This window comes from Amblyomma americanum, chromosome 8 (genome assembly GCF_052857255.1).
Source record: "Amblyomma americanum isolate KBUSLIRL-KWMA chromosome 8, ASM5285725v1, whole genome shotgun sequence".
Taxonomy (NCBI): domain Eukaryota; kingdom Metazoa; phylum Arthropoda; class Arachnida; order Ixodida; family Ixodidae; genus Amblyomma; species Amblyomma americanum.
Genome location: NC_135504.1, coordinates 19,680,604 through 19,708,579, shown reverse-complemented (window position 1 = coordinate 19,708,579; position 27,976 = coordinate 19,680,604). Strand labels below are relative to the sequence as shown.

Here is a 27,976-nt window from a genome sequence, read left to right as displayed (position 1 = left end):
CTCCATAAAAACGCAGCCGCCGCGGTCGGGTACGAACCCGGGAACTCCGGATCAGTAGCCGAGCGCCCTAAGCACTGAGCCACCGCGGCGGGGCATAACACAACTCAAAAGCAGAATCAGCCTTAATCTTGGCGATGTCAGCGCACGTTAAAGATCCCCAGGTGGTCGAAATTATTCCGGAGCCCTCCACTACAGCACCTATTGTTCCTTCTTTCACTCCCTCCTTTATCCCTTCCCTTACGGCGCGGTTCAGGTGTCCAAAGATATATGAGACAGATACTGCGCCATTTCCTTTCCCAAAAACCAATTATTATTATTATTAATCTTGGCCTTGGAATGCGCAACGTTATATAGGCGCGTTGTTTCACAGCTCAACTTCCACAACACTGCACGGTTTTAACCGGACTGGGACCGTCTTTCAACGCGTATACATTATACCGTCACGGCTAAGCCTTGCTCCCTCTTTCCCAATTGAATGCATCTCCGCTAGCGGTGATTGCGGCACCGTTATCGAGAGCATGGTGAAGGAAGTTAGGGGGGGGGGGGGGGGGCGCTCTCCGTCTATTGTGCGTATAGGCTATCGGCGCTGCTCTTCCTGTAATTACACGAGCTACGGCGCCATTGCGGCGGGGTCCGGTTGGGAGGGTGAGGTGTGGGGAAGGGTATAGGAACACACACCGATATCTCCCCTTCTTTATTTCTCGATCCTTCTCTCGTTCCCTGTCTGCGTAGGGCTCCGACTGTCTGTCCTTCGCTCCGTAACGGTGTAGCGACACCTTCCTGCGTTTCTCTCGTTTTTTTTCGCCCTTTGTCTTTGCTTTTTCTTTGCGTCGCGTGCATCGATGCACGTATTACACGCTTGTTCGCGCGCTAGTCGCGGAGTTGATTGTTTCCACGAGTGTGCGTGTGTGTGTAATGTGCCACTAATGAGGCCTCCTCCTCCTCACGGAGGATTGCACCTGCCGTTATCTTTTTTTTTTTTTGTGCGTGTCTATCTACTACAGCTAATAGCGCCATTGGCCTCGAAGCGGTGATGTGATTGAGGGATGTGCGCGAGTCTGCTGCTGCTGCTGCACGCGCCGTCAAGCGGTTCATTATGTGCATTATTATACGCGTAGACAATCGGCGTGGTTGACTGTGTCAGTGCAGCGGGACAGTTTTCGGTTCCCACGTTTTCGTCCCTGTATATATATACTTTCCACTCCTTCAGTTTTCTCTCATTGGTGCTCGCTGATTGCACACATTGTGTCGGCGTATTCCGTTCGCGTCACGTCTGTGGATTCGTACTCGCTCAATTCGTCCGCTGTTTAGTCGTGACTCGATTGCGGCTGGATGGAGGGATATGTCGCGAAGGCGTGGCGTTTACGGTCGTGATTGCAGCGCTAGCAGATATGTTGTGGCAGCTAAGTGCGCTTTGGTGAATCTTTATTGTTGCGTGTGCAACTGTGCGGAGTTGGCGTTCGCATTGTTTAGGAAGCCGGGTGGGGGGCTGTGGGAAGGAAAAGACAGAAGGTTCAATCCGCTCTGAGACCAACGTGAGCCAAGCCGGATACCGTAACCACATAGGACACATCGTGGAGGACACGCTCTGTTCACGGTGTAGTATTGATCCAATGCGGGTCAAGGCAGGAGCCGAGATTCAGCTGCCGACGTAGGAGGAGGAACAAAAAAGCCTGGTTATTAGTGACAGGTTGGTCTTACGTATACAAGGGGATCACGTGACAGGTGGGATGGCATTCAACCAGAGGCCATCATCGTCATAAGACACTACGCTAGCAAGTATATAGACACCAATCCACACGTTCTGAAACTAAAGCCCTAAGCAATGTTTCATGAGGAATGAGGAATGTTTCGAATGCAATAAGGGGTAACTCTCGCTTGTATAAGCTTTATAATAATAATTGGTTTTTGGGGAAAGGAAATGGCGCAGTATCTGTCTCACATATCGTTGGACACCTGAACCGCGCCGTAAGGGAAGGGATAAAGGAGGGAGTGAAAGAAGAAACAGGTGCCGTAGTGGAGGGCTCTCGTACCTTTTCTGGGAGTTGCCTTGTGAAGACCCCAGGAGTCGATTGTGCCGCTTTTATGTCTTCTATACTTTCTTTATTCAGTCTGTACTAACTTCTGTGCCCACTCCTGTTACAATCTCTTGTGGGTATTGACAGTATCTTGGAATAAATAAATAAATAAATAAATAAATAAATAAATAATCGAATGAACGACCAGTTTTTCGGTGTTTGGTTAAGGCTTACTCCGACGACACGTTTTTCCAAGGGGAAAAAAAAAAAAAACCTCCGGAAAGAGCAGTTATCGTCGTAAAAAATAAATAAAACGAGATGGTTATAATAGTATAACGGACGCGGTCGGAGTATTGTCCTCCCTCGCCAGCCCCCAGATGTCACTGTTGCATAGCGTGACGCCGACGAACGGAGCACACACGTGGTGCCAAATGTACAGACCCGCGCAACCAAAGGCGGCGCCGCGCGGCTTGGAAGCCAAAAGCCACCGCTCGCAACAATGTATCACTCTGTGTGCTCCCCACCGAGAGCTAGGGCTAGCCAGCTACACACTCTTGTATACTGCCACCGCGCAAATGTCACCAACGCCGGCTGATTTACGACGCCGTTGCCCCGCGGAGCAACGTACGGGCCGACGGCGTGCCGGCAACCTTGAGCGCGTTGATCGACACCAACGTCGCCGTCACTCTCACGGGCGCGGCGCCGAAGCTCGCTGTGTCGTGTTTGCGCGCGCCCCGTGTTCGCAGTCCAGCTGGCTGCTGTTCGACGACACCGCCGACGCGGCCACGACGAGTGCGTCAGCAGCCGTGTGCACCCCTTTCTTGTCGCCGCCTCGCCGGAATGTTCTCTCACTAAGGAGGAATGGCCCGGACGCGGTTCATTTCTATTTCTTTCTGTCCACTCTCTGATTTCTCTCGCTCTCGCCGCGTGGGCGCGGTACGACCCAGAACACGAAGGCTCAGAAACACGCGGTGCAGAAGACCCGCCGCGGTGGCTCAGTGGTTAGGGCGCTCGACAACTGATCCGGAGTTCCCGGGTTCGAATCCGACCGAGGCGGCTGCGTTTTTATGGAGGCGAAACGCTAAGGCGCCCGTGTGCTGTGCGATGTCAGTGCACGTTAAAGATCCCCAGGTGGTCGAAATTATTCCGGAGCCCTCCAGTGCGGCGCCTCTTTCTTCCTTTCTTCTTTCACTCCCTCCTTTATCCCTTCCCTAATAATAATAATAATAATTGGTTTTGGGGTAAAGGAAATGGCGCAGTATCTGTCTCATATATCGTTCGACACCTGAACCGCGCCGTAAGGGAAGGGTAAAGGAGGGAGTGAAAGGAGAAAGGAAGAGAGAGGTGCCGTAGTGGAGGGCTCCGGAATAATTTCGACCACCTGGGGATCTTTAACGTGCACTGACATCGCACAGCACACGGGCGCCTTAGCGTTTTTCCTCCATAAAAGCGCAGCCGCTGCGGTCGGGTTCGAACCCGGGAACTCCGGATCAGTAGTCGAGCGCCCTAACCACTGAGCCACCGCGGCGGGGTATCCCTTCCCTTACGGCGCGGTTCAGGTGTCCGCCAATATATGAGACAGATACTGCGCCATTTCCGTTCCCAAGAAAACCAATTATTATTTTTAGGAGATAAAGAGTGGATGTTTCTCAAGTCCCGTGTCTTTGTCTGTCTCCGCTTTTCGGTTAAACGTCAGCCGAATTATCCGGCTTCCCTCTGTGGAAGGTAGGCAGGACCTCCGTACGCGAGCTGGATTGGTGGCTTTTGAAAGCTAGGAAACGACCTAACGGTGGCTTTTTAGGCAGCATGTTTGGTATTTTATAAAAAGAACCTGAATTTTCATTGCATGAAGGCTTGCTATTTATATAGTATACTTGTGTATTATGTTATGTTGTTATGTAGTATACCTGTATACAGGTTTACTACCGTAAAGGTGGGGAATATATTTTCGTTTTGTTTTTCAGTGGGGAAATTGCCGAGGTTCGTGGCAGCCGCCACCTGCCCGTTTAAAACGGGATCCCTCATACCACCCGTCCTAGCTAGACATTTATGTCGCTGCAGTGTTTGACATCGCGAAGGCTGCATGCTGCTGGCGCGGTTTCGTGTGAGCGCGCCCTGGCAGGAGGACTCTGCCCCGGTGTCGTCGCCTTGTGGGTGACTCAGCGTCGCTGGTTGTTCGACTCCTTTCGAACTGCTCCCGCTCACTCACTTTCTACCCTCCTCTCTCTTTTATGGCCTCTCACTCACCCTCCCCCGTCACCCATGCGGGCGCGCTTGCCTGCGTTTTTCCCACGCACATTTTGGCGCGTGAAACCCCGGGCGGTGACGGGCGTGTTAATGAACCCGGGAGCTGGCAGGCAGTTTCGAAATGCCCACTGATGCGCAGCCATCGTCACCACGCGACGAAAGAAAGACAGAAGGAAAGAAAAAGAGAAAGAAAGAAAGCAGACGCAAGACAGGAGGAAGGATGTGCCTGTCGTGAACCCGTGTTCGTTTTGTTGAGAAAGTGACTGGAAATGAGGCTGTGGCGTCAGTGTGATACAAAGAGTGCGGAAGCACGGATTCTGTTTATACCCGTGAATAGAAAAAAAAACGAGCAGTCAGCAAGAAAGGATTGTCGCGTCACCATTTCCCCGTTTTTAACAGGAACGACACCAAAGGCGGCGTTGTGTGCACTCACCACACTTGTATGTAGAAGAAACTTTTGCGGAAACCCGGCGCGCATCCGTGTGTGAGTGAAGGATAAAAACATTTCGCGTGCAGTGTTGTTTCCACGTGTCGCACCAACCGATATGTATCCGGTCTCTCCAAATGCTCGTGACAGGCCCTGCGAATTTTGCCTGTCTGAGCTTGGCACTGCTGAACGAAATAAATAAATAAATAAATTAATAAATAAATAAATAAATAAATCGTTTCATTAACTTACTAAACGGTTGGTTAGTCATTCACGCAGTCAGTCAAACTAACCAATTAAATTAGCTTTATGGGAAGACATGATCAAATGCTGACTGACAAATAAATGTTGGTCATTGACGGGACATAAATCTAGTCTTGAAATGAAATTGAAATAGGTTGTTGGGGAAAGGAAATGGCGCAGCATCTGTCTCATATATCGTTGGACACCTGAACCGCGCCGTAAGGGAGGGGATAAAGGAGGGAGTGAAAGAAAGAAAGAGGTGCCGTAGTGGAGGGCTTCGGAATAATTTCGACCTCCTGGGGATACTTAACGTGCACTGACATCGCACAGCACACGGGCGCATTTGCGTTTCGCCTCCATAAAAACGCAGCTGCCGTGGTCGGGTTCGAACCCGGGACCTCCAGCTCAGTAGCTGAGACGGAAGCCACATACCCGCCGCGGTGGCTCAGTGGTTAGGGCGCTCGGCTACTGATCCCGAGTTCCCGGGTTCGAACCCGACCGGGGCGGCTACGTTTTTATGGAGGCAAAACGCTAAGGCGCCCGTGTACTGTGCGATGTCAGTGCACGTTAAAGATCCCCAGGTGGTCGAAATTATTCCGGAGCCCTCCACTATACGCCATCTCTTTCTTCCTTTCTTCTTTCACTCCCTCTTTTATACCTTCCCTTATGGCGCGGTTCAGGTGTCCAACGATATATGAGACAGATACTGCGCCATTTCCTCTCCCCCAAAACCAATTGTTATTATTAGAGGGAGGCCACTGTCATTGAAAAACAGCGTCGCGCACTCTTCGCGCCTTTTCCCAGGGCAAAAGTGTTCGGGCGAGTACATGGAGCCCACAGTAAGCCAAAGTTCCGCCGACCCTTCCGGCTGTCTGTGGCGGCAACCCACGTGGACTGCGCCGGCCGGACCCGTAGCGCGCTCTCTCCTCGAGGCACACATGTGCCGCCCTTCGGCTTCGTGGAAGGGCCGCGTCTCACCTCACGCACGCAGCCACTCACCTCCTCCTTCCGGCGGATGCGCCCGTGGTCCCTCTCCCCTTCTCGACCCGTTCCTCCGGCGTCGGGCGCACGCCCATCGAAATGACGACGTCGCCGCGGTTGCCCCCGTGGGTCGTCGTTTTTCGGCGTTTGGCGGTGGTGAACTCGCGCCCTTTCGTCGTCGTTGGAAAGGAGCTCCCTGTCGTTTCTCCACTCGCGTGGCGGCAGCTTCCTCCTTTCTTCCTTCGTGTTGCACTTATACAACACCGCACGCGTAGTCGTTGCATCACGCGAAGATACATGGCGAGGACCACCAGGGGTTTGCTTCCGCCGTCCTCCTCACTGGAAACCACGTGCAGGCCTTTCGGTTAACCCGACCGCGGCGGCTGCGTTTTTATGGAAGAAAAACGATAAGGCGCCCGTGTGCTGTGCGATGTCAGTGCACGTTAAAGATCCCCAGGTGGTCGAAATTATTCCGGAGCTCTCTTCTTCTTCTTCTCCACTACTACCTCTTCTTCCTTTCTTCTTTCACTTCGTCCTTTATCCCTTTCCTTACGACGCGGTCCAGGTGTCCAACGATGTATGAGACAGATACTGCGCCATGTCCTTTCGCCAAAAACCTATTATTATTATTATTATTATTATTATTATTATTATTATTATTATTATTATTATTATTATTATTATTATTATTATTATTATTATTATTGAAACTCCGGCGCAGTAACGATGGCATGGCACGGAAATCTGAGGCTCAGTTCCCCCGTGAAAATCACGACGTGAACTTGAACGCGAACGCATATCAAAAACTCTCAATCAAATATTCATAGCGGCTTCCCTGGCAGGCGCATCCATGAGAGGTGCTTCGAAACTGTATTATCCCAAAGAAAAGCCTATTTTATATATCCCCCCCCCCCATCATGCATGCCACTTCATATACCTAGTGGCATGAGAGGGCTCACTTGTACGTTTGCTTTCTTAATAATAATAATAATTGTTTTTTTTGGGGGGGGGGGGGGGAGGAAATGGCGCAGTATCTGTCTCGTATACCGTTGGACATCTGAACCGCGTCGTAAGGGAAGGGATAAAGGAGGGAGTGAAAGAAGAAAGGAAGGAAGAGGTGCCGCAGTGGAGGGCTCCGGAATAATTTCGACCACCTGGGGATCTTTAACGCGCACTGACATCGCGCAGCAGACGGGCGCCTTACCTTGTCCAAATTATGGCGTTTGTCTCAAAGAGCGATGAAACCAACCAGTATACATAGCTATATCCAGACACCGCATCAGCAATTCTCTTCGTGGGAAGACACCACAAGCCGTGCCCCGCATCGCAACGAGTCTGGAAGAGCTATAGGCAAGCCCCGTCCTCCTCCCTGCCTTGTCCTCCCTGTCCTTGGCGGCCGGGCCTTTAGCTATACCGCAAAGCGAGCATCGAAGCGCCCGAAAGACACCGCGCTACCACACGTCTACCGCCCACCGCAAACACGCTCAACGAGGAGGCAAGACGAGCACGCTGTCCAGCAACGCCAAAGACAAAAGCCAAAGCCGCGTAGCTGTGCAGAGCGGCTCGCGAACAAGACGAAATAGAAAGCGGGAAGCGGCGACAAATACGTTTCGTGCCTCCACATTTCCGAAGGCGGCGGCGTCGTCGAAGACCCGCGAACAAAAGGAACCGAAACGAAAGGGGGGCGCTTCGGTTCCTTTGTTTCTTTTTTGTGTGAATGACTCGCGCGAAACGACGCGCAGAAAAGATTCACAGCAGCGTCTTCGCCAGCGCACTCGGGAGCCCGAAGAAGAATCCGACGACGTCTGACTCCCTGGTGGCGCCTTCTTCCCAACAAAGCCGCTGCCTGACAAGCGGCAGCCTGCAAAGCGGCGAACAAAAGCGCTCCCATAAACAAGCGTGCTGAAGAGGCGACCGCTCAGACGAGCCGACTGTTAAACAAAGAGTGGACGACTACTTGTGCTCCTTCTGTTACCGCCTTCTGTGTGCACGGGGCTTCTCGGCAGCTTGAGTCTCGATGACCATTAACCCCGAAAAGTAGGCCTCGTCCAACAAGAAGCGTTGTTTCGGTTTCGGCGACGTTCCGTTCCCACACACGAGTTCACAAGCCTGTTCTAAGTCAGGCCAACCGAGGTGTCCCGCAAGATGGTGAAGGTGGCTACGGCTTCGATCCTTCCTGCAGCCGTTCGAATAGGCGCCTGTCTCCTGTGTGTACTTTGACGCGGCGCCGGTGGTGGCGCTGCCAGGCTGCGGGAGCGTTCTCAAGGGAACCACGGTGCCCCCTCGCGGAGCATGCACAGCAGGATACCTCTTCAGTGCGCGCCTGTGCGCGGGCTTTGCGGTGTGGACTAGAGCGTGTTTGACCCGTCGAGTGTCGGGTCATCAGGCTTTGCTCCGGTCGTCGTTCGAAATGATGTTTGCGTTTAATATAAACCTCGGGATGGCAGAGAGGCCAGCGACGCTGCTTTTGCTACGCACCGAGATTGTGCAGCACCGTGGCCTTGGTCGGAAGCCTCGTTCGAGTTCCTTCGCTTGGAAGCTTTTATGCTTTTCGTGGGTTTGGAAGGAGGTCTGGTGGAGGTCTTTTATGGAAATCCGGGATCAGTTAGTGGTGTTTTTGTGGAGGGGGGGGGGATGCGTGGACTGATAGATGGTCGCGTGAATAACAGAGCAAGTGAAGGAATGAACGACGAAGGATACAAGTGAACGAAGGAATCAAGAAAGATGTGCAGGGGACAGCGAGCAATTGAATGAATGAATGAATGGGAACAGATGAATGAACGAACAAATGACTGAAAGAACGAATGGCTGAAGGGAGGAAGAAACAGATGCACGAATGATTGTAATCAGTAGCATATAAATGATGTAGGGATGAAATCAGCGAATTAAGGAACTTTACGCGAGTGAAACCTGTAGGGAGTGTCCTCTTTTAAAAAAGGGGGGCCGGGGGAGGGGGTTGTGGAATGCGCCTAACGTACATCGTTACGAAAATTACAATACGCAGTCCAATATAGTCTGTAAGACTAATGAAATTTTGTAAGGGTACATCGCCTGCTAATGATTTCTGCGTGTTGATCGTCTTGTTAAACGTATACTCCTCTGCTTGTTGCTGCTGTCTTTCGCTCATCTAGCGGCTTCCACTCGAGAATCTGCCAATAATCTAGAGGTGCAGAAAGGCAAAGGGGTCAGTATATTTGGAAACTAACCCGCACGTAAGTCGTCTCCTCAGCCGCGCAGTCACTGCTGCCTCATCGCCGGGATGTTTCGGAAAAGGCACGCGCTCTCAAGCCTCACGACGCGGCGAGAGGCCAAAGAGAAACGTGCTCGATCGGGCGGATGAAAATGCAGCCGAGCTTGCTTGGTTCACCGGGGTCTCTCAAAGCGTATAATACAGTCTCTCGGACGACAAGAGAGGTAGGCTCTTGCGTGAACGACGGCGAGATGACAGAGGTGAAGGAGAGAGTGCGACGCAGAGTCAAAAGGAGAAGAACGCCTGCGACCACTCATGAATGTCTTCACGATTCGGACATTCTGCCCTTCCTTCCTGGCGTGTCGGTCCCAAAGCCCCCCAGAGATCGTCAGGCAATAGAGCTTATGAGCATATACACACACCGCCGCACGATCCACGGAGTCCTCGCCGGAAGACGAAGCTGGAAGCAGGCCGGGAGGTGTTGTGTGGGTATCTCAGATCGAGCAGATATCCCTGTGTCGGTGCACGAAAAGCGAGGGGCGGGGAGGGTGGGGGGGTCAGGGTCAAACTCTAATGCGACGGCGGCAGATTCTTTCCCACAAAGGAATGGTTACCATTGACATCCACATGAGCTCAGTCATACGGCCACCGAGGAGGTTCTCTTTCTTTCTTTCTTTCTTTCTTTCTTTCTTTCTTTCTTTCTTTCTTTCTTTCTTTATTTCTTTCTTTCTTTCTTCGCGCCTTATGCACGCATCATCGTCCGCGGCTGGGATGGAGGTGGGAGGGGGAGGGATGTGGAGAGGCGGAGGCGGTGTTTTTATCGTCATCAAGCGTTTAGTCTCGGCCGGGCTACAACAATAACACAGGGGTTGGAGGGGGCGATGCATTTCGGCATTCCACGCACCGTGGTGGCTGCGGCCGCTGCGTTATGGGGTCTCCGTGTTTGCTTTAAACCCGACTTTTGCCGCCCCCTTCAATGACCGCTGGCGGGACGTTACATAAACACACGAACACAGAGAACGAGCGTGAACGCTGCATAGCCCGGCCGCGGCGGCGCAGAGTCACAGGCGCATAGCGTCGGTCTAGATCGCTCCTCGGAGCCGGACAGGCAGGCAGGCAGCCACCGTGGGAACGGGCCGAAAAGCCGCCCGCCGAGCGTAGACACATCGCGGCCGCTCTCAATCCCACTCGGCGAAAGCGCTGCCGCGAGCACCTCTCCGCACAGCGCTGGCTCGCTAATCTGTCTATTCAAGGACTGCGCATATAGACACGGCCGCCGCATGCGCGGTCGTCGCTGTTCGCCCGTGCCCAGATTGGTGGGAATGTGTGTTCTACGTGTGTACCTGTATACGTATGTATGTAGTACCTATATACATACCTGTACACATACAGGAAGAACTGGCGGTAAGCGGGCAGCGCCGTGTGGGAACAGATAGGCATGATGGGACGGCACTGACCGAATCGGTGCTGCTGCTTCTCTCCTCTTAATCTCGTCGCCGCCTCTTCGTCGATGTACAGGCCGCGGTAGTGTTAAGGGGAACACTTTATTAGCGCGCAGCGTATACCACACCGCTGCCGAATTGTGAGTGAAAAGCACCCTTTCCCTCTAGATACATGAGCCATTTAAAGTGTTCTTGAGGTAGAGAAGTGAAAATGGTTCTTGAGGCCGAGCTGTGTGTTCCCTTTTATGTTGCTCGCGAGTGTAGGTAATTGCTGACTATACGCTGTCAGTGTTTGTCCTGCTCGCATGTGGCTTTATTCCTCTTATTGTCTCTGAGTTCTTCTGTGCTCTTCTATAACTGCCGCCCCTCGCCACAGGCGGTGCCCTTATGCTATTCTTCTGGCTGCGGCCTCGACTGCTTCGTATAGAAGAGGAGCGCCAATTGTTTTCTATGTAACAATGGCGTCTCTAATCGCAGCGTTGTTTTCTTATGTTCCTTTATATATTCGGTTTCTTTACTCGACATTAGTGAGGCGATTTGCGCGGCATGCACTCTGTATAACAGGACACTCTCTCACCATGCACCCTGTTTTGCTTTTCGCACTCTGGGCGCCCCGCCGCGGTGGCTCAGTGGCTAGGGCGCTCGACTACTGATCCGGAGTTCCCGGGTTCGAACCCGACCGCGGCGGCTGCGTTTTTATGGAGGAAAAACGCTAAGGCGCCCGTGTGCTGTGCGATGTCAGTGCACGTTGAAGATCCCCAGGTGGTCGAAATTATACCGGAGACCTCCACTACGGCACCTCTCTCTTCCTTTCTTCTTTCACTCCCTCCTTCATCCCTTCCCTTACGGCGCGGTTCAGGTGTCCAACGATATATGAGACAGACACTGCGCCATTTCCTTTGCCCAAAAAAACCTATTATTATTACTCTGGGCCGTTTTTCCCTTCCGCCTTTCTCCCTCTCCATCTTTTGACGCGAAATAGCGTGTGCCATTTTCCTTTCTCCTTTTAGAGGCATTATTTCTGTTTAGCTACGGTTTACAGCTTGGCTTAACGAAAGTGCACTCTTAAAGCCACCTGCTTTGACACCTGCTTCCGCGCGCCTTACATTGGCGGGCGGATGTTTGCAAATACGCGCACACGCACGCATGCATACACATGCAAATAAGCTGATTCCTCAAACCGAGAAACTTTGTTGACGTTCTACTGATCACATTGCACAAAGACGCAAGGAAGCGTGTCCGAAAAGCTTAGGTATTTGCAACAATTAATGAAGACGACGGTGGCCTAACAGCGCCACAGCACAAGGCGTTCTCAAGACGGTGTCAAGGACCATTTTCCGAGCCTTTCACTCCACAGAAGCCGAGCACCAGGCCAGGGGAAAGCTTGTATCGTTTGTACCACCGGCACAGTACCGTGTGTCACAGGGATCGAACCCAGCACCTTCCGCATGCGAGGCGGATGCTCAAAGGACTAGGACACTGCTGCGGTTGGGCAACTATTTCCCTCCCTGTGGTTGTATGAGTGTCGGAAACGACTTTACGTAACTGTATGCTATTCCTCGATTCCTCACCTGTTATGAACTTTCACTTTTTTCTCAGCCGCGTTTTCACTGCGCTATGCTGCGGGCGAAATCGCAATGTTCTGATTGATTGATTGATTGATTGATTGATCGATCGATCAATTGATCGATCGATCAATCATTTTAGCTGCTTAAATCAATGGTGTACCCGCATACAATAAACCAAGATGTATGGTACCCATACTTGGGAGCAACCGTGAGCATCTTTCGCATAGCTTCGACCTGTGCACTCAAAAGCCCGACTTGTACCTCGAGAACGCCAGCATCTAAAGCGTGCCCGACTCGGCAACAATGTAAACTGGAGTGTGCATTGCCCTCTTTGTGTAGCTCTATATGCCTTATATATAATCTCTCTCCCTCTCTCTTCCCAACCACGTGTCTTTGTGCGCTCTCCTCTGTGGCGGCGAGATGATACGGGGGCGCTGCCGTGGGGCGTGGGAGGCTAAGAGAGCAAGAAAGCGAGCAGAGTGGGGGGGAGGGGGGGGGCGAAGCTCCGCTTTGTGATCATTGCGTGGTGGACGACGACTGCCGCGGCCTGCCCTCTTTAATTAGGCGGACGGCCGCCCGCTTATGGAGGCACTCCGGCCGACGGGGCGATTTGTGGTCTCCCCCCGCTCGTGGCTAGTGTATATATCTCTCTCTATTGTGAGCCGCCGCCGTCTATGACCCCGTAAGATGTGAACGCCATGGGGAAACAAGTATGTATACTTATACGTGCAGGTGGGTACTGGAGCGAGGGTTGACCGCGCGGTTTTCCTCCGTCTCATACACCGGTGTGTACCCGCGGAGCGGTCACTTTTTTGAGGCTCTTGGCCGACCACTCCGCGGCGCTGATGCTTTTCTTGCTGTTTATCGTAGACGGCTCTTAATCCTTTCAATTAGTAGTTGAGTTGAGGTGTTGAAAGCTACAGGTGGGGTTAGCCTTGCTTCTTCTGCCGGCAATTGCTCCACCGTAGCGTCACTTCTATGTTAACAATGTCCCAAAGCCTGTCGGATCTATCCCGCTATGCGCACAGTCACTTATAATAGCACATACTCCACTCCCGCAGTCACCATCTATGCACACATTCACTCCACACAGTCCACACCACAGACCGCTCCAGAAGTCACCATCTATGCACATATTCACTCACAGTAGAACACAGTCCATTGCAGGGCCACAATCCATACACACATTCACTCACGGTATAACGTAGTTTACTCCAGAAGACGCCATCTACGCACACTCAATGCAATTAGTAATGCGGTGCGTTACGTCGCGTTTTGCTAGGCTTTGTACGCTTGCGCAGGGTGCGCTCCGTTTTTCCGGGTTCTCTCGGCTCGGCTGCTGATCCCGAGGTCTTGGGATCGAATCCCAGACCAGGGCACTGCATTTTCCCATCGGAAGGTCGGTAAACACGTGATGTAACGAAGCTACGGCTATAACGAAGTAATCGCTTTGCTCCTTCTACTTTATTATAACGAGGTTCAACTGTACAGCTGTCGGCTACTGAGTTCGAGGTCGTGGGTTCGATCTCTGGCACACATGTTACGAGTAGGGAAGACTTAGGGAACACGTCAACTAACTCCCTTGAGGGTAACCATTGAACCCATCTTGCTTGTCATCAACGCCGATGGTGTTGCGTTTAGCGATTCAGTTCCACCACCACTTCTTATTTCGTTTTAGCGTAACGCGTACTGTGGAGAACTGACGCAACCTTTACTTATTCGCAAGCACACACACAAAAAAAGGAATCGGGTTAGTCGTGTCTATCAGCCTGTTTGGTTGTACTTTTAGATGGACAGATGACCGTAGAGTATATTAAATGGGGAGCGCGTGCGCTTCTAAGAACAGTGGAGTTGCATGTATGGTTGTGTTTTTCAATAGGGGGTTCATTTGTGAGTGTATCCCCCTTACAAATATGGTCTATACGCTGGCTATAGACTTCTTATAGCCTCTATTGCCTTCCTATACATATTTCTTTTTGTCTATTGACAGTCTGTATTCTGTCTATAGACTATAGGCAAATGTCTACTAAATGTTTGGTTTATGGTTTGGTTTATGGGGGTTTAACGTCCCAAAGCGACTCAGGCTATGAGGGACGCCGTAGTGAAGGGCTCCGGAAATTTCGACCACCTGGGGTTCCTTAACGTGCACCGCCATCGCACAGCACACGGACCTCTAGAATTTCGCCTCCATCGAAATTCGACCCGGCCGCGGCCGGGATCGAACCCGCGTCTTTCGGGCCGGCAGCCGAGCGCCGTAACCACTCAGCCACCGTGGCGGCTAGGTCTACTAAATGTGTATGACCATAATTTTATAGATTGCCTATAGACTGTCTATAGTATTTGTATTGCCTATAGACTGTCCTCTAGGGTTTGTCTGTAGAGAGTCTATAGACTGTCTAAAGAAATTATTGTAAGGATAGCGCAGTGTGTCTCTCTCGCTTTCCACTTGTTTAGTATTGATGGGGTACGGGGGTACCGTGACCCTATTATAAAAGAACTGAATACAAAGAAAATGAAACCAGGGCACAAAGGATCCCTCCGAGCGAGCATCGAGAAAGAAGCCTGCAGTGCGCGAGAGAACCCGGCACAGTCGCCAGCCGTCCACACTGGCAACCATAGGCGCGCGGCCTTCCCGTCTCGTTTCCCGATGCCGGTCGCGTCGCGTTGCGCGCGTGCGGAGGCGGTCAGTTTGTCTTGCTCGGCTGCGTCCGCACTAGCTGCCACCACGTCTCGGCGTCGTCTTCGTCGTCGGCATTCTCGGCCCGACGCCGGGCGTGGGCGGACGACGTGGGTTTGGCTCGTCCCGCTCACGTGTGCGTGTGTGCGTGCAGTATGCGTGCAGCGTAGACCACAGCGTGCATGATATGGGTAGCCTATGGATGTGGCATTAGGGCAGCCGCCACGAAGCGGCGTGCTTGGTGTACGAGCGTAATCGGATTCTGGGCCACTCAGCCGCGCTGCGGTGTGTCTCCGCTTGGGGTGGGGCAGTAGAAGCGAAGAAAGAGTGAAAGAAAGATTGAAAGAATGAAATAAAGAAGGAAGGAAGAAATGAAGAATGAAAGAAGGAAGGAGGCAGAATGAAGGAAGGAAGGAAGAAAGGAAGGAACCAAAAAAAGAAAGGAAGGAAGGGAGGAAGAAAGGAAGGAAGGAAGAAAGAAAGAAAGAAAGAAAGAAAGAAAGAAAGGAAGGAAGGAAGGAAGGAAGGAAGGAAGGAAGGAAGGAAGGAAGGAAGGAAGGAAGGAAGGAAGGAAGGAAGGGAGTGAGGGAGGGAGGAAGGCAGGAAGGAAGCAAGGAGGAAGGAAGGAAGCAAGGAAGGAAGCAACCAAGCAAGCCAGCTAGCCTGCGGAAAATAAAGGAATGACAGAAGTAAAAAAAAACAAATGAACTAAAATTGGAAATTGGTTTTTGGGGAAAGGAAATGGCGCAGTATCTGTCTCACACATCTCGGCGGACACCTGGAGAGCGCCGTAAGGGAAGGGATAAAGGAGGGATGTGAAAGATAGAAAGAGGTTCCATAGTGGAGGGCTCCGGAATAATTTCGACCGCCTGGTGATCTGGCATTGCACTGCACGCGGGTGCCTTTTTGTGTTTCGCCTCCGTCAAAACGCGGCCGCCGCAGTGCGAAACAAGAGGGAAAAGAAGAAAAACAAGAAAGTGAAAAAAGGGGAGAGGTTTACAAGGAGCGATAGGGATGACAACGACGACAATGATGATTTCGCTTCGATGGCGCAAGCACGGTGTGACCAAAAGGCGCCTTGGCTGACATGTGTTTTGGTCTGCTTAAATGGAGGGAGGAAATAAGGAAAGCATGAACGAAGGAAAGAAGGGAGGAGGTTTGCAGTATAACAGTTTTCCGCCTTTGCGCAAACTAGCGAAAGAACAACGACCGCGTCTTTTCCCAGGGTGGACTCGTACTTCCCACCTGAAGGATTTGGAAGCGCAACATGATAGTGTTGCTGGACACTGTCTTCGACTTGGTCCTGGAGGCGCGTCCACGGCGCTTCTCCGTATCAGTGTACGTGCGGGCCAGGGTTCATATTAGCACCTAGCTTAATAATAATTCGTTTTTAGGGAAAGGAAATGGCGCAGTATCTGTCTCATATATCGTTGGACACCTGAACTTCGCCGTTAGGGGAAGGGATAAAGGAGGGAGTGAAAGAAGAAAGGAAGAGAGAGGTGCCGTAGTGGAGGGCTCCGGAATAATTTCGACCACCTGGCAATCTTTAACGTGCACTGATATCGCACAGCACACGGGCGCCTTAGCGTTTCGCCTCCATTGAAACGCGGCCGCCGCGGTCCCCGAGAACTCCGGATCAGTAGCCGAGCGCCCTACTGATCCGGAGTTCCCGGTTTCGAACCCGACCGCGGCGACTTTGCTGAATGGCTTTGCTGAAGCTAAGACAGCAGAAACAACCTCATTTCCTCTCTCTTTCCCTCTTCTGCTAACCGACTCCGTTCTTATCGCTCGCTGCGCTGACTTGCAGGCTCTGACGGCCTCTAAGCAGTGTCACCGGTTGAGCCAATGGCAAGACGAAAAATAGAAAAGAGAATTGGAATAGAATGTTTACATTTGAGGTTGTCCATGTTGTTGCGTTTTGCCTCAGCAGGCTTAACGAACGCGCCTTTGATCTGACGATCGCTCATACACTGAGCCGAGGTTACGAACGTTTCGAATACAGGAAGCAGCAATTGCACTCGCCATCACCCAGCAGAGTGACGAGCCCCATGCACACATCATTACAGACTCGCAAGAGGCGTGCAGAAGATACAGCAGTGGACGCATATCCAATGCAGCCATTCACATACTCAAGGCGAGGACAATCACTTTTACGAGATGCTTCATCACGTGGACACCAGGCCATGAGGCTGTCAAAGGGAACCAATGTGCGGACGCCAATGCCCGAGCATACGCCAACCGGGAGGCGCGCACCGAAGGGGAACTGGACGCAGTCACTAGACGGTATGGAGCCATCTTAGAACACCAACGAGCCCTCCGGAGGACCTACCCGCCTCCCCACAAAGACCTTAGTAAACAGCAGTCGGTTGCCTGGAGACAACTACAGACTAATACATACCCCAATCTGAGTTTACTCAGCAAAATCTATCCATCCACTTATGAAAACAAATGCCCGCTATGCGGTGAACACGCAACGCTTTACCACGTTACATGGGCCTGTCAGAAAATGCAGGCCGCGCCGATAAACAACACACCTACACCGGATCAGTGGGAGGCTGCGCTGTCCAGCTCGAAGCTTGAAGAGCAGCTCAAGCTGATCGACAGGGCTCGCAAGACTGCAAAGGCCGCTGGGGCCCTGGACTGAGGGCTCCACCTACGCTGCGAGGAATAACCCTTATACAATAAAGTTTTTCATTCATTCATTCATTCATTCGAATACAGAGCAAATGCGTCGAGAGGAAAGGAAAAGCGCAATAACTGCCTCGCTGTACGTGGACACCGGAACCGCGCTGTGAATGGAACGGAGAAACGGGTTAAAGGAGGCAGAGAGCAGTAGGCACCGCAGTAGAGAGCTCCTGACAGAATTCGCTCACCTGGGTTTCTCCTAAGGTGCTCTGACATCCCAGTGAACAACATGGGCTTCCTTTCCCCTTCGCTCTCATCAATATGCGACCGCGCGGTCGGGATTCGATCCAGAAACATTTTGTTCTGCAGCCGAACGCCATAACCACTGATCACCGTGGCGGGTCAGCGCGCCTTCTAGCCAATGACGACCGGCTCCGCGGGCTCCAATACTGTACCCAACTGCTTACGGACTCTATTAATAATAATTGGTTGTTTTTTTTTTCGGGGGGGGGGGGGGGGTAAGGAATGACGGACTCTATGAGAACGTTAAATCGCAACTTTCGGTGATGGGGTGAATGTTGTTGTTGTTGCCTCAAAAACGATGGCGCATACCCACGGTGGGGGATTGGCCAGGGTTTGGTGCAGATCCAAAGAGGAAAAAACATCCAAGTTTATCTCAAGCGGTTCAAAAATATGGAGGAATCTGAAAAAAAAAAGAACACGAATTGTTGTTGTTGTTGTTGTCCACATACTATGGCACATGCCCACTTATGGGGATTGGCCTAGAATTTGGGGGCACAGAGAGTTTTTTAGGTAAATAATGCCTGGACGAAATTAAAATGAATGGTAAGGACGGAAGAAGTAAACACAAAGAAACAACGAAATGAAACGGGAAATGCATAACGCACGCAGGAGATCGAGACTGATGTTTATAGCCGAGTAGTTAAATGATAATGATAATTGTAAGAATAAAAATAATATTGGAAATATAAAAAAAAATTAACACGAATTCACCGCTCAGGCAGCAGCGCGCGCATTGCTTCTCCTTTGTTTTGATTGTAGCAGCGCGTTCTTCATAGCACGTGAGACGCTGGTGCCCATCGGACGATCCGCCGGCGACCAATGGCCGGCAGCCAGCCTCCGCTGGCTCGCGGGACACGTGTGTTGTCTTTTCTGTCGCGGCTGGCGATCCCACGACGACTGACCGATCTGCGGTGACCCCCGAAGCCCCCTCCGGTCTACTGGACCGAAATGTCGCTCTTGTGATCGGAGAAGCCCTGCTCTGCCAGTCCACGCTCCGAGGTTCCGAGCGGCGTCTGTGTGCATCTATTCTCCCGGAACTGTTGTTTGTGGTCGCTGCCTCGGCTTGTTGTGGTTCCACTGCTTCGCTCGCCCTGGCAGCGATTGTCGCCCCTCGCATATGGTGTGGTGGTGTCGGGAACTCGCGCGATGATGGTCGCATCGGGGCCAACCAGTAAGTGCTCGTATTTTTCGAGGACTGTGTTTACTTCGCTGGTATGCAAGGTAGTTTGCAGATAAATGTTGCCTGCCTTGTCGCTTATATCTGCCGATGGTTATATAGTTCGGCTGCATTGTTGTTGCCGTGTCTGGGTGACCGTATCTGGTGCAGGCTATCTGGAGATCAGGAGGAGTGGCCTCTGTGATGAAATGGGTGTAACAGGACTGCTGCTGATTCTGATGATTATCGGGTGGGAATAGTCATGATGATGTTTGGTACCCGCGAAGGGGACCGTGAGTTTTTTTTTACATCGCTATTCGGAAACACCCTTAGGTAAATGGCGTGTCACGCTCTTGGTGAAAGGCGGGCATTTTTACTGCCTTGTGAGAATGGCGCGCCGACTTCGAACTTGTATGAGGCGGAGCTCTCGAAGCTGAGGCTCTCCGGTCTGGAATATAGGCCGCATCATGGTTTAGCTTTTATATGCAGACCTTACTGCGGAAGAATTGTCAGGAACAGCGTGATGTGTTCTCTGCGATCTCTCGCGTATTCGAGCCTGTGCTGAGATCAACTTTGTTCTCGTTGCTGAGGCAGGGTGAGTTTCCTGCTCCTGTGTCATAATCGGGGTATCCGCATATCGAAGGATGACTGACGTCATTGATGCTTAAAGCCTGTTGGGATTGATCTTTTGGTTGATTGATATAGTACCTTAATGAGTGTGATTGATTTGTTGGTAGAATACCTTAATGAATGAAATTGATTTGATTGATTGACTGACTGTTTGATTGATTGATTGATTGAATGATTGATTGATTGATTGATTGGGTGCAAAGGCTGGATTTCGCGCTCAATCTAGGTGCTCGGTTACGGCAGTTCCCGGGTTCGAACCCGACCGCGGCGGCTGCGTTTTTATGGAGGAAAAACGCTAAGCGTCGTTTCACATGCTGCGAATTTCACCGCGCGGCACTGCGAATTCGGTCCCGCCGTTGACGCCGCAATGCGATTGCCGCTTAGTCGTTTCACATGCAACGCAGGACCTGCGAATTCGTTCCGTGTGACAGCAGGGTTGCTAGATGACTGCTCATGGAACTCGTGATTAAACGTGGCATTAATGCAACATGGAATGTGATCGTGTTGTTGTAGTCATGCGTGTTTTTAGACACAAAAAAATATTTTGAATGTTTTTTTATTAAAGTAAACAGTTCTGAATTATTCAAAAAGTACGTTGGTGCGCTGAATGAAATCATTGGACGTGAATACCAAAAGACACTGTGTTTGCCGCGGCGCCGCTTCAGCTGTGGCACGTGACCGCAAGTGACGTCAGACCCATGAGGCGTGAGTGCAAGGACAGCCATAGCTGGCCAAGCCAAGCCTGGCGGGGAGCCAAGCAAAGGTTGCTGCCTATTGGTCAGTCGCAGAGCGAACACACCGACGCTGCGTACGAATTCCAACCGGACGGAAATCGTTCGCAAGCCGTCTGCGGCAAGAGCGGCGGCCCTCTCCGCCCCAGAGCGAACGAATTCGCAGTGCCGCGCGGTGAAATTCGCAGCATGTGAAACGGCCCTAAGGCGCCCGTGTGCTGTGCAATGTCAGTGCACGTTAAAGATCCCCAGGTGGTCGAAATTATTCCGGAGCCCTCCACCACGGCACCTCTTTCTTCTTTCACTCCCTCCTTTATCCCTTCCCTTACGGCGCGGTTCAGGTGTCCAAAGATATATGAGGCAGATACTGCGCCATTTCCTTTCCCCAAAAACCAATTATTATTATTATTATTATTATTATTATTATTATTATTATTATTATTATTATTATTATTATTATTATTATTATTATTATTATTATTATTACGGCAGCCACGACGATGCCTCACATGCGACAGGTCTTGAAGCCGTATTGGCCAGTTTCAACCAACTACCGCATGTATATATGTATGTATATATATCGAGTCCATTTGCGTTCCGGGACGTAACATGCTTGTCCCATTAGCGATACCAGCTTCTCCTGCAAATCGATCGCGATGGCACCGATGATTTTTGTACCTTTATCTGTTTGGGGGGCCTGTCCTTCGACGGCAGCGTCAGCCATGGGCACGGGGACTCGCACTCTTGGATCGATTGGCACTGACCCCGATTGGTTCTGCTTCCTCCTCGGTTCGATTGCTTCAGGGGTAGGCATGTGCGCGAATTCTTCCAAAGCGATGCACACACACTCGCACACTGCCGCGCATTCGCTTGCCTGATTCCAATCTCGTATACGTTTAATGGTTTCTTTGCGCGGCTATTTTTTTTTGTGATTTGCCATTACTGTGTTCACCTTCTGCTCGGTGTAACCTTGTATTGTCCTCGAGGGGTTGTTTGTGCGTCCTCAAGAGGTCTGTCTAGTTGCTTGCATTTCTTTCTCTTTTTTGTACCTATTTTTCTTTGTGTCTTTTATCTCTCCTCTTTTTCTCCTTATTTGAGTTCGGCTGATTTTTTTCAGGGCGTACAGAAGTTAAGTCGGCCTATATATTCTAAACTGAAAGGAGTAAAAATGGTGTAAACTGTCCTCGAGCGCGCTCCTTTTTTTAGAGTGTGCTCAAGAGGTCAGCTTACTCCATTTTTTACATTTTACACTCATGTATCCGTGTTCATGTTTAGAGTGCATGGATGCAACAGTCTGCCATTTTCTATCTTCACGAACTTACCCGGACGTTGCGACAGAAGTTTTGAATTGCGTACATGTTTACGACCGGAATTTCTTTTCGTTGAAGCTCGATGAAGAAAGAGGCCTGGAGGGGAGGAGGGGGGGGGGGGGACAAGACATATGCTCTCATTTAGCTCTGTCTGAACTGACTGTCTTCCATTCAAATACAAGACTTCGCACTTGAGAAGTTGTTCCGGCTCTATACAACGCTTTACTTTTCTCATGTTAAAAAAAGCACGCGATTTACGCATGCCGTAAATTGCGCAGAGCCGTTTTCCCGTGCATGCTTTGGGGCGCGCTGTAAAAATCGCGGTAGGCTACACTGCACACTGTGCGAACGTCATTGAGCGAGCGATACAACTAATAATCAAACGAGTGGATGTCTTTTCGATTAGAGCGGAGCGAACGTCTCTTAACCTACTTAGGAGCATATTGTACTATCTCGAAGATATAAGGGTGGAAACTTGGACAAGTTTGTATCTGCGATCCGTGGCATGAGGGTTAGTGCAAACTAATACGAAGGACAAGACGCCTGTGTTGTGTGTATCTGATGTTTGTCCTTCGTCTTTGTTTCAGCTATCCCTCATTCCACGAACCTTGCTGATAGCTTTGTAGGATACAATAACACGCATATTTTGTTTACCGTCTTCTTCTCTCTGTCTGTCTGTTGTCGCCAGGAAGAAAGAAAAGGAAAGTGCACAGGCCTGCTCACTGGCTCTAGCCGAGCCACAATCGCTACCACGTGCAGAGAGTAGGAGAGTTGAAAGATGGGGCAGAAAGACAGGATAGTACAGACGCGCTAAAGACAAGGCCGATCCCGGAGGTAGTGCAATACCGGGCCAACCGGTGGCGGGAGTTAAGCATCCTTCAAACTCTCAGCCACATTTCCAAAAATAAGTCCAATTGGACCCGTAACAGATACTCTTACGGGGTCCGGACATTCGCACAGTCACTATGCGAAACCCTACCGTCTTCTTCGCCCTTGACTTGAGATGGAGTTGAGGGACACACTATTTGCTGCCAAGTTTGTCCAAAAGTTGCCACTGGTCCAAAAGCTGCCTATCCCTCATTCCACGGATCTCGCAGATAGTTTTGTGGGATACCGTAACAGGCGTATTTCTTTTACTATCTTCTTCGTCCTTGACTTGAGATGAAGTTCAGTGACACACTGTTTGCTGAAAAGTTTGTGTGAGCATGCGCCCGGACCGGCTTCGGCTACTGGTCCAAAGCTGCCTATCCCTCATTCCACAGATCTCGCAGATAGTTTTGTAGGATACCGTAACAGGCGTATTTCTTTTACCATCTTCTTCGTCCTTGACTTGAGATGGAGTTCAGTGACACACTATTTGCTGCCAAGTTCGTGTGAGCGTGCGCCCGGACCAGCTTCGGCTACTGGTCCAAAAGTTGCGCGCGCGTGTGTGTACGTGTACTGTTAATTAGTAGAATGGTGTATGATAATTCGAGGAGCGCGCATGTGTATTGATCCTCCTTTTCCCTTCGCCTTTCTCTCTCTCTCAGATGAGCGGCAAGCGCACTCGGAGCTTTAAGATCGCCGTGCACCGCCGAGACGAGCGCGACATCTGGCACCAAGCGCGGGGGCCCGGAGGAGGCAACTGCTGCCAGCGGCACGGCACGCTCAGCGCCGCCACCACTCCCGGAAGGGGATACCACGGTGAGCGAACATCCCCCCTTTATTGCCTCTTCCTTCCTATACGTACAATCCCATTATGGCAGATAGTCCGTGATTTCTACTCACGTGGATGGAGAAGGCCGCATTGGGAGCAATCCTCCGCATTGTCCCAGTCTTCCCCGGGCCGTCGTATACCGATACCTGATCCCTAGGACCACTGTAGATCCCCTGGAAAAGGGTAATGGGGTCTTTTAGGATAGGGTGACCCTGCTGCGGTTAGGGACGTAGGGGAACAGCGGAGCGCCAATGCACAGGCGCAGGACGTTAACGGCCCTCCGGTAATTTTTCTGCGCCTCCGATCTGGCACCCCGATGTTCCCCTATGTTCCTAATCGATAGAATCACTATGTTCTAAATGTCCCTGATAGTTTCCGGGCGACTATAAACACGCTGTGACGACATCTCATGACGTATAATGACATATGACAAGAGGTAATGGCGTTGAAAGCTAGGCTAATTGGAGGTCAGTGTCCCGTGGTCCTGGTGATGATTCTAATGAGACCATACACTCTAAGGTGTCCTCTAGCGCACACCCTGCTCCGGAGGACAGCCTACTCCCTTTTTACTCCCCATAGTCAGTTCCTATGCATATAGTCTAGTGTGGAACACGTGGCGTGGCATGGCATGACATAGCACGCAGTTCGGTGCAAACGACTTGTATACTCCTGGGTGCGTGCAGGCTGCGGCTCGTCTTCGTCGGCGGCCGACGAGGAGGAAGGCCCGTGGCGCCGCCCTGGCGTCGCGGAGGGAGGCGCAGGAGGCGGCTCGCTGTTCCGCACCATGGTGCGCGCCATCGCCACCGAGTTCCTGCCGGACGGCAGGGACCGCAAGTACTACGCGGACCACTACACGTGCCGGCCGCCGCCACTCTTCGTCTTCGTCGTCACGCTCATCGAGGTGAGCTGGCCCCCCAGTTTCCGTAGATGGCCTATGGAGACGTCGTCCCTACAGCTCACGGGGTGTATCTTGGGGGTCAGCCGACCTTTCTGGTCGTCGCGCCTCCTGTAGCGGTCGCCTGGAACCTGCAACAGATGGCGCTACCAGTCCTTGACCGTTTGCTCATGGAGTGTAGCTGTAGTGTCAGCCGGCCTTCTCGTTGTCGCGCCTCCTGTAGCGATCGCCTGGAACCTGCAACAGATGGAGCTACCAGTCCTTGACCTTTTGCTCATGGGGTGTAGCTGTAGTTTCAGCCGACCTTTCTAGTCGTCGCGCCTCCTGTAGCGACCGCCTGGAACCTGCAACAGATGGAGCTACCACTCCTTGACCTTTTGCTCATGGGGTGTAGCTGTAGTTTCAGCCGACCTTTCTAGTCGTCGCGCCTCCTGTAGCGACCGCCTGGAACCTGCAACAGATGGAGCTACCACTCCTTGACCTTTTGCTCATGGGGTGTAGCTGTAGTTTCAGCCGACCTTTCTAGTCGTCGCGCCTCTTGTAGCGGTCGCCGGAACCTGCAACAGATGGTGCTACCAGTCATTGACCCTTTGCTCATGGGGTGTAGCTGTAGTGTCAGCCGGCCTTCTGGTCGTCGCGTCTCCTCTGGCGGTCGCCTGGAACCTGCAACAGATAGCGCTACTAGTCATTTGACCCCCTGGTGGTGGCGAATCTAAGCCCTCTAGGAAGTTTTGAGAAATCGCTGCTATGCGCCCCCGGGCCGTTTACTGCATGAACCACTCAGCGGCAAGGAGCTGGTGCTGGATCTGTTGTTCATTGCGATTCTTTGTAGACCCGAATTAAGTTCGTTGACTGCACCGCTCGGAGACTACCGCAAACTTGGCGAAGAAAACAACGCTTAAGACGGCCGGTTATTCAATGAACTCAGAACGGGCGCTGTTCTTTTACTTCGCGATCTCATGCGCAGTTTTCTTCGCCTTGAACGCAAACCAGCTGCCCCAAATCTCGATTCCACTGCACTGCAACCGCCCGCGTAACACCGTATACTTCTAACAGCACCGCGAAGTTCACGCTGACCCGTGCGCCAGCGCACTCGAATCCGCGTCCTACGCAACTCGACCTGGCGTGGTCCGCTCGCCTATGTTTACGCGTGCAGTGCGTCTAATTAACGCTGCGTGCTTCGCCCGGTGTGCGTATATATACGACACGCTGTGTAGCTGCCGGGTCGACTTGCCTCAGTTTTTTTTTTTCTTCTTCCGGTTAATCTTCATCTTAGGCGTATACGCACCTGGCCTCCTTGGTCGATGCAGATTTTTTTCCCCTCTTCTGCCTGTCCTTTCACCGTGTTTACCCACGCACGCGTACACGACGGCGTGGTGGTTAAAGTTACTCGCGCCCACTGCCTCGGAGGTCCGAGCGTGGGCAGCCGCCGAGATCCGTTCCGTATTCTCGGCCGCCCACGGGGACCGGCCGTTGTATAACGCTCTCGGCGGCGTGAATGGGGAACGCGTACACGTACGCTCGCACAAATGCGCGAGGGCATTCCGGTTTCCCCCGTCGCCGCTCGCGTGTACGCCTTTCACGTGGCTTCCTATTTTTTGCGCCGCTTTCTGCGAACCAGAGCCCGGCTGGGTCGCGCTGGTGTATAAAACGCGGAGGTGGCGTGGTTTGGGCGTTTCGTAACCCTTCTGGAATTCAGAAAGCTGAGAAAAGCGACCGACTTTGAAGAAGATGAAGCGTTGAGCACACTGGGTAGGTGTAGTTTAAGCAGCATCGAAAAATGTTTTCTTTAATTTGGCGTAACCCGTCGCGGTGGCTCAGTGGTTAGGGCGCTCGGCTACTGATCAGGAATTCTCGGGCTCGAACCCGACCGCGGCGGCTGCGTTTTTATGGAGGCAAAACGCTAAGGCGCCCGTGTACTGTGCGATGTCAGTGCACGTTAAAGATCCCCAGGTGGTTGAAATCATTCCGGAGCCCTCCACTACGGCACCACTTTCTTCCTTTCTTCTTTCACTCCGTCCTTTATCCCTTCCCTTACGGCGCGGTTCAGGTGTCCGCCGATATACGAGACAGATACTGCGCCATTTCCTTTGCCCAAAAAACAATTATTACTATTATTGATTTGCCGTAACAGCAGCAAGCAAGCCACGTAGTAGAGGGTGGCTGAGGGTCAGGTGGGCTGAGGGTCAGGTGGGCTGAGGATCAGGTGGGCTGCGGAGATTGGGAGGTTTTCGGGGGTAATATGGCCGCAGCTGGCGTAGGACAGTGTTAATTCGAGCGATATGGAAGACGCATTTGTCCAGCAGTGGCCTTATTTAAGACGACTGATGACGATGAGCTGTAACAGACAGGTTTTTCTGGTGCTTACCGCGTCGACGTCATACGCGTCGTGTACTAATAGTCTCCGACTTCACCATTATTGTAGTTAGCGTAATTATCCTCTGGTCAGTGGAAGCAGAGCATTGCGGTTTTTGTGCGATAGCCGGTGATAACGTTTCATCTCTGGCCACGTGTCCCTAGTCTCAGATATGTGCTCGAGCGGAGTGAGTATTTTCACATCACGCTGTAGGATAGATGCCACTGCTGTCTGTTGACTGTCGCAATATTTAAGGCCCGCATCTAGCCACCCCTCCTTGGGTTCAGTCTGTGGTCGCCTACTCGAGGCGCAGCGTAAACATTGTAAACGGGAACTTCAGGGAAACACCGTTTTTTTTTCTACTTAAGTGAGCTATGCTCCGAGTACCGCTTAACGTGAGGAAGTGTCTTTCCCTGCCCGCCGCCACATATTCACAAGCCCTCGACGTGCCCGCTGCATAGCTGAGCGGAAAGTCACTGTGTACAATAATAATAATAATAATAATAATAATAATAATAATAATAATAATAATAATAATAATAATAATAATAATAATAATAATAATAATAATAATTGGTTTTGGGGGAAAGGAAATGGCGCAGTATCGGTCTGTTATATCGTTGGACACCTGAACCGCGCCGTAAAGGAATAAATAAAGGAGGGAGTGAGAGAAGAAAGGAAGAAAGAGGTGCCGTAGTGGAGGGCTCCGGAATAATTTCGACCACCTGGGGATCCTTAACGTGTACTGACGTCGCACAGCACACGGGCGCCTTAGCGTTTTTCCTCCATATAACGCAGCCGCCGCGGTCGGGTTCGAACCCGGGAACTCCACTATGTATACAATTCGAGCGATCCGGAGCCAGAAAGCTTCAGTTCATTGACATGCCGAGTGCGTGTGAAAGAGCTATGCCTGGCTCAAGCGTGCATGCTTAGCTTAGACAGGGAAGGCGGCGTCTGATCCAACAGTCGGACCATGCGACCGCACAGGAAGGGAGGCGGCCCTATACACTCGGACGTTTGGTCAGCGGTGTCCGCATCCGCTGGACTCTGCTTTGTCGCGCGCTTCTTCTATGTGCTGCCCCGCGCCATATCCGCGCGGGGCTTCTGAGCAAACTCGGCGTCACTTCCGGCCGCCATTGACTCGCTTTTTTTCTTCTTTGGCTTTTCGTTCGTCTGCAGCCGCCGCTTCCGGTTGGTTGTTGTCGCACCCCCCCCCTCCCCCCACCCACACACACACACACGTCTGTGGCGATGTGTATGCATGTGGCAGTGGCGTGGCCCACACACGCCTGCGCGTCTCACCCGTGTGTTTGACCGGATGGATAGCTGCCGCTCTACCGCCGCCGCCTCCGACGGACGGGCGACAGGACGATCTAGCCCACGCCTGGCGGAAGTCAACACCGAAAGCGCGGATGCGTTCTTCTTCTTACTTATTTTTTTTTTTTGAGCAAGGGCACGAGCGCGGAATATGTCGTTCCCTC

The 27,976-nt window shown here is 51.7% G+C and overlaps 1 protein-coding gene across 3 annotated transcripts in view; it reads left to right on the top strand.

Annotated features, from left to right (window-relative positions):
* LOC144101037 (protein rhomboid-like) overlaps positions 1-27,976 on the top strand; it is a 240,272-nt gene that overhangs the window by 186,950 nt on the left and 25,346 nt on the right. For 2 of the 3 annotated variants that reach the window (XM_077634046.1, XM_077634047.1), the window contains 2 exons: positions 23,078-23,231; positions 23,928-24,145. In XM_077634046.1, coding sequence (XP_077490172.1) covers positions 23,078-23,231; positions 23,928-24,145 — 372 coding nt within the window. Of the gene's footprint in view, positions 1-18,781; positions 18,893-23,077; positions 23,232-23,927; positions 24,146-27,976 lie in introns of those variants that run through there. The other variant, XM_077634048.1, reaches the window with a different exon arrangement.